A 13,209-nucleotide genomic window follows, 5' to 3' on the forward strand; every position below is an offset into this window, starting at 1 on the left:
TGAAGCAGACACCCCAGCCCACATGGGGATCTACCTGAGAGCCGGTGTCGGAGCACGTAGGGCCTTTGTGTTGAGTGGCTTCCAAGTGGCCACTACTGCCATATAATTGCTGTAAGAGGGCTTCTTCTAGGAAAATGCACAGGGTCTAAGTTGTACTTAAAAAATGGGTTTTTGTTGTACTTAGAAGATAACAAATATGAGTTTATTCTTTATGATCTTAGATAAATGAAGCATTCTTGTGATAACCTCTTAAAATTCTGAAAATTTGTGCTTGTGGTTTTGGTCAGATCCCTTTTTAGTATGAAAATCTCCTCTTTCTCAGCCAGTTTTCCTCAGATTTCACTGAAATTCCTAACGACAGCTTTTGATTTTGACCCTCTTGAGTATCAGCCACTGTCTATAGTATAGAATGCTATCTAGCCGTGACTGACAAAGGGCAGGGACAGCACTTGGAAGTGTTGGTTGTTGGAGGGGGAGTAAAAGGCCCTGCACTTGTGTCCCCTGAGCACTGAACGCCTGCAGCGGGCAGACAGGAACCCTCTTCAGTGGTAAGTGAGACCAAAGCTGGTGCCTCCTCAGACAGGGCGGACAGTTCCTACTTCTGCCTGGGAAATCCTCCCTTCGAGCTGCTTTGTGCTTTGCATTCCTGTCTGCATTACAGCACAGTGAGGGTAACTTTACTTTAAGGGCATCATTAATTACTGAAGTGAGTAAGCATAGGAATTAGAGTCTTACGCAGTCACACTGGGTTTCGTTCCCTGGGAACAGGAAGAACTACTTTGTTGATATATAGCACAGTGCTTTGCTTTGTTCCCTTGTAATCAGTACTTAATCACGTTCTCTATTAATTCTCACATCTCACTTTAATCATCATTTAAAAGGAAGCCATTTTAAAATGAAGATTACTTGTTAAATGTGTGAAGTCCTTTTGAAGAATAAAGAGGGGTGAATTGTTCTCTATATGAGGTGCTTGTGCCTGATTTCTCACACTGTCTCTCTTAGTCTCACAAAGGTATTTAAACAGACACATATTTTTCTTGAAATAGTTGAAGGTGAGAGAAATGAATGAGTTTATTCATTTGGTATCCTCTACAGTAGTATAGTATAATTAGAGTTTGTGGTGCTAATCTGATATCCAGAAAAGAGTTTCAAATTAATGAGAAGTTGAACTATTATATTTTTTGTTGTTTGTTTGTTTTGTATTTGCAAATATCTTAATGAATTTCAGTTTTTTGAAAAGTGAAGATTTTAGATATGGCTCAAAATAGAGTTTTGATATCTGCATGCTGTATAATTATCTTCATGTATTAAGTTTCTTATTGATGTAGTGAAATACAAATCAGTTTTTACTTAAAGATTTCTTTTTGTTTTAAAACCAAAGTGGAAAAAGGAGTATAAAGTATATAAATTTTAGTGTTCTATAACTATTGTGCATATATATTTACATTAAGAAACTAAAGAGTTATCAGTAACTTAGAGTAATAACCCCCAGATTATAGGCATTTTTATTTTAGCTTTTTTTAACCCCTAGTTTTTCTAAGAATAAGACATACTGTATTATTTTCATAGGCTAAAGCAACGATTTAAGAGTGCTCTATTTATGTTCAGGAAGCTAAATCTGTGATGAGAGCACATTTTGTTCTTGATGTTCATGTGTTAAGAAAAAGGAGGCTGTTCCTCCTTAGGAGCCTCTGCCATGCTCAGTCGTTCTTTTCTTACGTTTCCTTAATAAATGTACATCACCCTGAAGAGTGACGGTGGGGACAGGGGGAGGGAATGAGACTGCATCCCTCCCCTCTTGCCTTTATGGGTTAATGTGTGTCCTTAGCCTGAGCTTGCTTTGTTGGATGGGAATGCTTATAGATGCAGCTGGTCTCTGTCGGCTCCCTGTCTACTGAGCTATACTTTAAAGCTACTTGCTGAAGGCCTCAGTCACCCAGCAAAGGTCTCACTAGCTTTGCTTTGTCTTTTTCTCCACTTATTTGAATGTAGGAAATATTTATTTTATATGAAAGCAAATCTTTGTTGTGAATGGTTTAATAATTAATTAGGCATTGTACTAAAAATCTGAATATGACCATAGCTTTAAAGTATACCACTTTGTGAAAATGCCTAGGAACCAATTTGTTGTAAGTTGTAAATTACCTGTGGAAAAGTATTATAGAGCATTATTTGTAAGGATTCTGATTTTCAGAAGTGAAGTTAATGTGTGAATTATATTCAGTGATTAATATCTGAGATTCTGAATTTTCTTGTTTTAGGAAGACATGTTTTAAAATATTTTATCTCTTCATAATATAATCAATGAGGTCTTATTTAGAAAAGAGGGCTAAAAAGTAAGACTAAGAGTTATGAAAATATAGGTACTAAAATTGTTTTCAAAGTTATAGGATCTTAGATGTTATTAGTTCTTGTGAGTTAATGTTTTCCTCCAAGTTTTACTAATTTAATTTTGTATACTATTTTATTTAGTATATTTCTGCCACCACATCGCTCAAAAAAACCAAAACAAAACAAAACACACGTATGTGTATGTGTGTTTATGCATATAGTCGCATTTGAAGATGATCAATATCATTTAAATACATCTGTGAAGTATTGACAGCTGGCGCTTTTATTTCCTTTTTAACATTTTAGGAGTGTTTTTGAGGCAGGGTCACACTATATAATCTTAAGCTGGCCTCAAATGATACCCCTGCCTCAATCTTAAAGTACTGCGGATTTGGAGGACTGTGGATACATCTCTAAGCTTGGCTGATGATTGGCACTTTAGTCATCATGTTAGAAAGAAGCTATTTTAAAAATACTGTTTTACTTGATAAATGTTTGAAGTCCTTTTGAAGAGTAAAGACAGGGGTAAATTGTTCTCCATATGAGGTGCTTGTGCCTGATTTCTCATACTGTTTTCCTTAGTCCCACAAAGGTATTTAAACAAGCACATATTTTTCTTGAAGATTTAGGGATGAGGGAGCTTTTGTATTAAATAAAGTTTATATTTTGAAATAAACTTTGAGCGTGGGGGCAGGCTGAGTTCATTTCTGAGGAGGAGCTCTTGCCTAATGATCATAATGACCTGGGTTCAACCCTAAGTACAGCCAATAAATATTAACAAATCTGTGTGTGAATGCGTGCACAAAGCTAGGTAGAGAATTTTCATGACTGCAGAAGGCACCTTTGACAGATACCTCTGAGTTCTCCAGCCTGCATGAAGTTGCTTACCTGTGCTTATTTTGATTGACATTAAGAGATGAACAATAACTACTTTTTTTAAAACTTAAAAAAAAAGTTTTTAAAGGAAAAATTTAAGTGCTTAAAAAATAAAAGTAATATATTGTTCATCCATGTAATGTTACTTACCTTAAGCGAATGTCAGCTCTACAAGTCTTTAGGAGTTTAAATTTATGTATATTTGCTAAGATTTGCCAAGCTAAGTATCTGTAGGGTCAAGGTACTAACACGAGAAGCATTTCTGGACAAAGATGTTGCAGTTGGTGGGTGGGTCCCGCTGCTCAGCTGTCGTATAAGCTTGCAGAAATAGGATCATCTTGACTTTAATCTTTCGGGTGTTCAGAGGTAGTGTGCATATTTCTGCTTAACCCCTGGAAATGTGCCAAAGTAATTCATAGCCTTATCTCCATCCCTGTTACCTTGACTCTAAATAGTCTGTGAGCAAGATTAATGAGTTGGTGTTCTAAGTCTGTCTGGTGGATCCAATGAAAAGGAAATGCTTCTTTGATTTAAAAATTGTTGAGGTCTGCCTCTTTGATAATTTGGAGACTAAAGTCTGTATTACCTTTCATCTGTTTGGGTCTACATTTTACATTCATCAGAACAGAGAGGCAGACGTGTGTCTGGATGTTGGTGGCCTCTGGTGGCCATCTACCATCTTCAAGCCACAGTCCTTTCACGTGTAAAGTGAATGTATGGATTGTTATGCAAGTTAAATGAGACAGCATTTGACAGTTATTTAATTATTTAGCAATTATTTAAAACATTAGTTGACTCTAAGATTGAAAAGAACTCTGTTCTGAGTTCCAATCCTGTGTTATGTCCAGATGTGCTGATAACACTAGCCACATTACTTAGAAGGGGAGCCAGTCTTCTTAGTCATTTCCAGTTTTCTGCTGGGTAGTTAGACGCTCTGTAACAGCAGAGAAACAATGTTTGAGCAAAATATGTTGAAACAAAGCTTTGAAAAATGTAATGGCTTACAGTTATTTCTCATTGAATATAGCAAACTCTGGCCTGTTCTATTCTAACTGCTCTGTTGAGTGAATTCTCAAGTTCAAGTAAAACTAGCAACATTGGACTGAGTATGGAATTCCATGGTAACTGCAAACGGGTCTTTCAGGTATTTATAATTTTTTGTGTGTTTTAATTATTGGACAGTCTTTTTATGCAGTTTACTCCTAGTGGTGAGAGCATTTGTTTTAGATATTTGAGTGGTAGCTTATGTCTGAAGACTTGTGCAGAGATTTCATAGGATATAGTAAATTGATAAGTTTGATTACTATATTTGATGAATTAAAATGATTTAGTTCTCATCGTTAAGCAACAAAAGAGAACATTATAATAAATATTACTTAGTTTCCATGTGTAGATATAACTATTTCAATTGATAGAGTTCTGCTGGTCTTAAAAATAGGACTGGCACAGTGCCAAAGAAGATCATGTATTTAAAATGTTATTGCAGATGGTGTGGGCTCTTTGTCTCTCGCGTGTATTGTTTGGCTCTGGAGTAAAGTTATGTGAAGGCATTGGCTTAAGTCCTAAGGCCCTCCGCTATAGCAACTGACTCTGCCAGCTCACATTCGCCCTCAAGGGCTTTCCTGCATGGAGGAGCATTTATATTACAGTAAATGGTGTCACTTGAAAGCACACTGATGTTAGAGACCTCATGATGGAAAACATTCTTAAGGAAGTTGTGCCATCTAATGAAAACCTTAAGGTTTTGTTTGTTTTATGACTTTAAAAAGGAATGCATTTTGAGTAGTAAGCGTTATACAAAACTGCGTGTGATTTATTGACCATAGGAAGAAGACCTTCGCCAGATCTTCATGTTAACGGTTGGAGTTCTGCAGGAGTTCAGCAGGCGGGAGAACCTCAGTGCTCAGATGTCCTCAGTGTTTCAGCGGTACCTTGCACTTGCAAACCAAGTCCTGAGCTGGAATTTTCTCCCTCCAAATTATATCCTTTTAACAATGGGAAGGGTTGTATTTGTGGTGACTTGGTAGAAGTTGTAATCATGAATCTCGGTCCTTTACGTCCTTAGATTTGTGTGTGTGTGAAGCATTCTGTTGAGGGTCCCCCCCCCCCTCCTTTTTTTTTTTTTTTTTTTTTTAGAAATGGAAGTTTATTATACCATAGTACCCTAGATTATAGAAAGTGTAAAATCATATTTACTTCTTTGTTGAAGGGGTTGAGTGTATGAAAGCATTTGGTGACTAATAAGGCTGTTCTGACTGAGGAAAAGCATGGTATTTCTGGGAAGGAAAAGACAAGTTGTGCAAAATGCATTTTCACCAGCAGCAGAACCCTTTTCCTCTTTATATATGATTAAGTTAAATTGTTTGACTGACCTCCCTTAGCTAGAAGGGCTCCGGTTTTGTCATTATGACTATTGCTTAGGTGTATGTAATAAGTTAGTGATTTGCTTTCAGGCCAGAGCATCTGCTACTAAACACCGTGCTGTGCCTTAGAGTGCTGTGGTGTGTGCTTGGAGCACTGGCCAGTCAGGGAGACCGGGGTTCAAGCCTCAGCTGATCTCCAGCAAATTACTGAACCTTTCTGATTGCTTGGAGATTTTTGTTGTTGTTAATTTGTTTTATTTTTATTTTTTGAAATGGTTTCTCTCTGTAGCCTTGGCTGTCATGGAACTCACTCTGCAGACCAGATTGGCCTTAAGCTCACAGAGATCCACCTGCCTCTGCCTCCCAAACTGGGATGAAAGGCGTGTGTTACTGCTGCTGAAACTTTCTGAATCTTCATTTTTCCAAACAGAAAGGAAGGATGTTGGTTGTTGACTAAAATAAACTAAAAAGCATAGTTAACACATGCAGAGTTAGCTGTTGATGTGGAGCTCTAATCTGCCCTTTCACAGGGCTCTAGGAGAGTCGGTTTCAGAGAAAAACACTGCTTCTAAGATTAGAAATGCATAGTGAGTTTTATCAGAGCTTTGGGCTGAAGCTCATCTTTGTTCCAAAAGCTACGATCTGTTGCATTCATATACATAGGTTTGAGACCTGTAAAACTGTGAGACTTCAGGCACATGGTTAAACTGTGATGTCCATTTTCACGTTACTATATTTACCTACTAGAAAACTAACTGTAAAAGGCAGGTGGCATGAGATAAAGTGAGCCACTGACTCGTTAAATCAGGAATTCTCCAGGCTTCTTTGCCAAGGCAGTCACAGTGGAGTGAAGCCTGCTGTCAAGTTCATCAGACCTTCCTCTTACGCCTGCCCTTTCTCTTTCACCTGCAAACTAATTTTGTATCTTTAATATAAAATTTAATTCTTCAGAGTTGTGTTTTGCTTTGGATTTTTGAGAACTGATTGTGCAGCCCAGGCTGGCCTTGAACCCACAGCTGTCTTCCTGCTTCAGCTCTCCAGTGGGTTGAGATTTTAGGCCTGAGTTGCCACCCCTAGGCACTTTTCCTTTTGAAACCACGCTGTTTGCATCAGGCAGGCAGGCTGTCTGTCTTTCTTCTTCTTCTTCTTCTTCTTCTTCTTCTTCTTCTTCTTCTTCTTCTTCTTCTTCTTCTTCTTCTTTTTCTTCTTCTTCTTCTTCTTTCTTCTTCTTTCTTCTTTCTTCTTTTTTGTTTTCTTTTCTTTCCCCTTTAGAGGAAAGACAGAACCAACAAAACAAGACATTGAAAAAACTTGGAAAAGATTTTAAAAGTACCAGTCCATATGGAGCTATCAGAACATTAATTATGTATGTAGTGAAAATCAACAAAAATTGCACTGCATATATCATAGCCAATTCTAAAGTGTCTGTTTTAGGGGAAAATATAGTTGGCAGAGAGTTACTATTTTGAAAAGAGAAACAGTTTCCTAAGAATTTGGAAACAAAGTTTGTCTGAAAGATACACACTCAAAATATTTTATGAAGTCCTTAGATAAAGCGTTGAGAAATAAGCACCACTGCAGTGCTGCCAAAGAGAGCAGTTCCTCTAACAGTCTGAGGGTTGTTGGGTGAGCTGTGCAGTCTGTAATCTCTGCCTTCAGGGCTGGATGGAGGATAATCAGAAGTTCACGGTCACCCTGGCTGCATAGGAAGTTTGGGGTCAGCCGTGGATACATGGGACTCAGAGGAGGAGCGGCATCAGGAGGAACGGCTGCTCTGGTAAAAATGCTCTTCCAGGGGCTTCCACGTTTGGTTCCCAGCGCTGATGTTGGGCAGCTCATAACTGTCTCTCAGGCTCTAGGGAGTCTAATACTCTCCACTGGCCTCCATGGAAACCCATACACATACATATAAATGTAATGAAAGAAAGAAAGAAACAAAAAGAGACACTGGCCTTAATCTCTCAGTTCTCCTGCCTCGGCCTCAAAAGTTCTGGTATGTATCACCACGCCTGGCTCAGGAGACTCTTTTTTCACCTCGTGCTTATGAGTGAGTGTTTATGTGACCAGTGACTGGTGTAGTTAATGTATTGGTGACCTGGACTACAGCTAAATACTTTTTTGAGTAGGTAAGTTCCATTTAGGAGAACTTGCCAATGGTGTTAAGATACAGTTTGAGTGTTAGTGAAATCTTTCTCAAAGAACCCAATTCTGACTAAGTTATAATTTTCATAGTTACTTGGAGACCCATCCATTCTACTCAGTTGGTAGGAGATAAGTTGGAAAATCATTTAGATTTGTACCAAAGAGAATCAGATAGTGGAGCTTACTTAAAATGGATGTTGATCACTTTTTAAAAATGATTATCTTTTAGGGGAAACAAATGGTAGCATGCAGGCTTTATAAAATGGCTTAGTCTATCTTGTGTTAAATGTATGTGATCACTTAGAATGAAACCATGCTGTGTCCATTCTCCTAAATAAATCTTGATGTGTAATTTTTATATTATATTTTAGTTTTTTATCTTTTTATGTGGTATATTATCTGTATAAATTGATGACATAACTGCTTAATGGTATAGTTAAAGGAGGGGAGGCATTTATTGTAGGTATGAGGGAGAAAGGAGACAGAGAGGCATCTGGAAGAGTTCAGAGCAGAGAGAGAAAGTAGTAGACTGAACATGGCCAGAGGCTGGACCTGCAGGAGAGAAGCAGGAGCAGAGTGAGGAGTGGGAAGCAGGGGGAGGGAGAGATGAAGACAGAGAGAGTGGGTCAGAAAGAGGGAGCACAGCAGAATTAGTGGGGCTGTAAGGAGAAATGAGGGCCTGGGAGAGGGAGGCCCATGAGCGGGCCAAGTTAAGGCTAAGTTTGGGAGGTGAGAAAAAGAGCCAGGATGCCAGCATGGACTCTGAAAAAAATATATATTGTGTGATACTGAGGGAGCCCGGCAGCCAGCATGTTCCTTGGTATGCTAATAGGCACTGCAGATAGCCATCTTCCCTTTCTGCCAGTGATGATGGAAACGGCTCCTTTGGAAGGGGAGCCGACCTCACAGATTCTTGAAGAGTGCTGGCTTTTGTCTAACTGCCACAATTCGGGGAATCTGACATTATCGTGCATAAAGAAGAGCTCAGACAGCTCCCGCGTGCCCGTCACTAATATTGCACTGTTCATTAGGTGGAGATATTATGCCCATTTACCTCTGACTATTACTGTGTATTTTGTTATTGTGAAGGGATTAGGGACTTAGCTCAACGATAGAGTTCTTACCTAACATGTGCAAGGCCCAGGGTTCAATCTCTAGCACGGCAACAAAGTTTTTAAATTGTACTATGAGTCATATAGAGAGAACTGATACTGGAATATTATTTGTTAGTTAAAAGAAATGAAGAACTTACATGCTAATACAGGTAAACTTTGAAAACATTATACTCAGAGTATTGTAAAAGAAGTCATGTATAGGGAACTTTAATATGTGACTGCACTTATTTGCAATGTTCAGAACAGATTGGAGCCAGAATATATACATAGTGGTTACCTAGAGCGCTGGTGTTTGGGAAGACATAGGAGATGGCCGCGAAGCACACCACACTTCTTTCTGGGGCAGTGAGTCTGCTCTACAATTAGATGTGCTCATGGTACATGACTGTGAATACACTACAACTAACGAGTCGCTGAACACATTGCATACTATGTGAGTTATGTCTCTGTGAAGCCTTTAGAAATAGCTGGCATGCCAAAGTTTATCATGCTGCTTTACTGGTTAGTTGTCACCCCTTCATTCGTCCCCCTGTGTACCCTTAAGGAGAATTGTATTGTAGGGAATGATTTGGAATGAAGACGGAATTTGGCAGTCATCACTGTGATATGGGCCATGGTCTTAAACAGAAAGAAGACCGAGAAGACCAGCTGAGTACACGGGAGAGAAGCAGGCCAGGTGAAGTGAGAAAGAACAGATAAGAGTTTAAAATAAGGATAGTTAGCATCTGCTTCCAAGGGTCACCCGGAGATTGTTTTCAGTGCATCTCATCTTTTAGACCTAAATGAACCTATAGGAATCTGTGAGGGAGAAGGGCAAAGCTGACTTAGAGATTGAATCCTGCCTAGTGAGTGAAGAAGTAAGGTGAGTGTGGCTGTTCCACAGAGCACCAGCCTGCCGTGCTGCCTCCAGTCAGGGGGTGATGCGTTTGTACTCAGAGTACTGGAGAGGAGACTATTAGTGTCTAGGATTGTTTGAAACTGGAGGAACACAGTCAGCATCTGATAGAATATCCAAATATAGATATAAAGCAATGTTGTATGTGAAGTGTTTTCTTCAGTCCTCTCTGAGTAATTAATTTTACACCAACTATTGTTTCTATTGCTATCTGATATGATACATTGGAAAGAAAGTAGGTAAAGTGAGTAATCAGTATTTGAAATTATGTATGCATTATTGTTGTCAGGGCGTTTCCACATGCTAAGAAGACCAATAAGAAACATCCAAAAAGAAACACCAGAGTTTCTGGCTCTGGGCCATTGGGAAGAAAGAGTCATGAAGAACAGGCTCTTCAGTCTTTGATTGAGTACAGTTAATTATGCTGACTGTGTGTGTAGCTGTTCAGAAGCTTCTGTTTACTTCTGTAGCTCTTGGACACGTTCTTCTTGCCTGCCTTCCCTCCTGCCTGTGCTGTGCCCTGTTCTGCTTTTGGTTCTAGACAGTGCTGAGCCACACTGTGCTTCTGTGCCATTGCCGTAGAGGGGCACTAGCATTACAGACATGGGCTGAAGGCCACCGGGCTTCCAAAGCCAGTTGGTGTTCTCTTTGCAGCCTCACGCAGTGTTTACATGGTGCTTTGTGCAGCTTAAGTTAGTGCAAGAATAGAAGGGATGGAATGATTATCTTTTTTTTTTTAAGTCTTATACTCGAACTTGCCTTCACAGTGTTATCTCAGCTGCTTGTAAAACTCAGGCCGAAGGTGTCTTAGAAGCTGAAGCTTGTGTGTAGTGGCAGCATTGTTTAGTACCCCTTACCTTTTGGCTCGGGAACTTAATTCATTTTATTCAGGTGTAAGCTTGGGCAAATCTGATTTAACTACTATAACTATAATATTTCTCACCAGAAAATGATTTATTTAAAATTAATTAACACTTGTAGGGAATTCTGTCTGCTGAGTTCCTAATTCCAAGAGCCAGCCTAGGTTATTTCGGCTCAGTCGTTCTCTATGAGTGCCGCCGCAAGGCAGTCACAGAGTGTGCGCTGTAGCTCAGACTGTAATGGTGCTTAATTTGGAAAGCGATAGGGAGTGATGGGACTAGAGCTGCTCTCTGAATTATATAGGTCTTTCCTGTTTTAAGGTTAACTGGCAAGTGAGTCATAAAGAAATCAGGACTGTATGGAGAGTTCTCATTTATTGACTCCTAAACTGAGTCCGGGAAGGTCTTTCTGTGCATTTTAGCTTAGGCAGTAGAGACTTTATTGTTTTTAGAAAGCTGGTAAGTAGAAAGCACATCCTGACCGTGTGAGTTTAACCCCTTTGAGGACTGATGGAGGCAATTTTTGACATTTTTGTGTGTCATTAGCAGACTTGGATTCTTAATTGCACTTATAAAATAGTAATACAAATCTGTTATCATTTATGGAAGTTACTGGTCCATTCAGCTGACCATACAAAGGTGGTTTTAAATGTTCTCATAACAGAGCTCTTGATAGCATTGTACATTTCTTTGGATACAGATCACACATACTTGTGTGTTTACATAAACATATCTTCCCACTGAAAAGAGCTTGTTATTAGGGCCAAGCCTGTGGTTCTGATCAACAGTGTGCTCCTACATCTCAGCTTGAGCTGGTTTTTGTTTGTCAGATTTCTTTTTGATGACAAATACAGGATAATTCCAGGGGTTCTTCTATATGTTTGAGCTTCCAGCTGTTCTTGGATTAGCTTTTTTAGTGCCTGTAATTTTTCTTTAGTCATAGATCATTGTTCAATCCAAATAGGCTGGTTAGTCAACCACTTTAGTGGCAAAGCTGTAGGTGTTTCCCAATATAAATTAGAAGAGTCGGCCCTTGCTCTTGTTTATGGACAGCTTGGACAGACTATAACTGTCTTGATAACCCCTTTTAATAGTTTTAAATTTTTATCAGGAGTATCACCTATTTTCTGGCTTGTCTCTGAAATTGGAGGGGTGTTAATCTGGGTTTTCCATTGTTGTAACAGATCTCTTCCCCATAAAATTATGGCTATATCAGCCACATACGGCCTTAATTTTCCATTTAACCTTCTGGCCCTGTACATTTAAGCCACCTGACACTTTGCTTTGTTTGAGATAATGTTCCAGTCCCTAAGAACTGTGTAGGTAACTTTTGAAGTGGCCAAACTGGATGCCAGGAATCTTGGGAAATTATAGTAACATCTGTGTCAGTATTCAGTAATCCCTCAATCTCAATGCCACCTAAATGTAATTTTAACTTTGGCCTCTTATCATTTATAGTAGTTTGCCAAAATACTTGTTTTTTTAGTATCTTCAGCACCTTTAACTTTATCCTCAGGAACATTTTTATCTCCATTAAATGGGAGATAAGTCTTCAGTAGCCCTATTTGGCTTATCAGACCTTGAATTTTCTTGCTGTCCTTTAGAATAATCCTTTTTTGGTGAAGAAACGAATGGCTCATGTTGTTTTTGTTGGGCCTTGAGCATAGCCTCTCAGAACTCTGAGCCTAGAACTTTGATCCAGGTTCTATAAGAACTGTACCTTCATCGTCTTGAGCATCTGCTGCATTGTTTCCTGTAGCAGCTGTACCGATGTGCAAGAATATTCTGGCTCTTCTATGCACTGGTCTTTGTTTCTGTGGCCATCCTCTGTCTGTGTCTCCCTAGAGGGACTGTGGGCTTGTGCTGGAGACTGAACCCAGGTCTTTGTGCGTGCGGAATGATGACTTTACCTACTGAACCACATCCCCACACTTTTTCTTTCTTTCACTATCACAATGGGATGGCTTTATGGAAGGTGTTAGTAAATGCTAGTAAATGGACAAGACCTTATTTGTATGTGTAAGGACCCATGTATTTCAAAGTATTTTCAAACTACAGTCCTTCCCTGTAGTTGAGATGATTTACATGCTGAGAGCAGTCTGTTATTGAAGAACTTGACACAGAAGACTTCGTAGGATTAGCCAGTGAGAGTCACTAGTAGGGAGTGATTGAACTTGTCCTCTGGCTCTTGGCCTATGTGTGTTTGTCTGGGGCTGGTAGTTACAGAACAGGGCAGGTGGTATGGATGTGGTTTTGATTCCTCAGACGCTTATGAACTTTCTTCTGTGGAAAATTTGAGAGGCTCTTTGTGGAGAGGGGTAGGGAATAGTGAGTTAGTTTCTGCTCTAAGCTACAATAGAATTTACATGCAGCTCTGGTCAATTTCTCAAGGGATTAAAATGGTGTAGAGCTTGGAAGCCTGGCTGAGTTTTAGCACGTCAGTCTGATCCTTTGCTAGAACCTGGCTGAGAATGAGTGGGTTTGTGGTTAGTCCGGTGACAGAGCCATGCACTGGGATTTTGTAGCTTCTTAATTTTATCAAACACGAGAAAGGGAAGGTTAGATGGGGTTGACACAATAAGAATGACACAGGATTATTAAAAAACAGAAGAATGCAACTGCTAGGT

The 13,209-nt window shown here is 39.4% G+C and overlaps 1 protein-coding gene across 3 annotated transcripts in view; it reads left to right on the top strand.

Moving 5' to 3' along the window:
- XPO4 (exportin 4) overlaps nucleotides 1–13,209 on the top strand; it is a 92,224-nt gene that overhangs the window by 33,852 nt on the left and 45,163 nt on the right. For all 3 annotated transcript variants that reach the window (XM_084767228.1, XM_084767230.1, XM_084767229.1), the window contains 2 exons: nucleotides 4,235–4,351; nucleotides 5,034–5,187. In XM_084767228.1, coding sequence (XP_084623354.1) covers nucleotides 4,235–4,351; nucleotides 5,034–5,187 — 271 coding nt within the window. The remainder of the gene's footprint in view (nucleotides 1–4,234; nucleotides 4,352–5,033; nucleotides 5,188–13,209) is intronic.

Source organism: Acomys minous (genome assembly GCF_964271855.1).
Source record: "Acomys minous genome assembly, chromosome: 18".
Lineage (NCBI taxonomy): Eukaryota > Metazoa > Chordata > Mammalia > Rodentia > Muridae > Acomys > Acomys minous.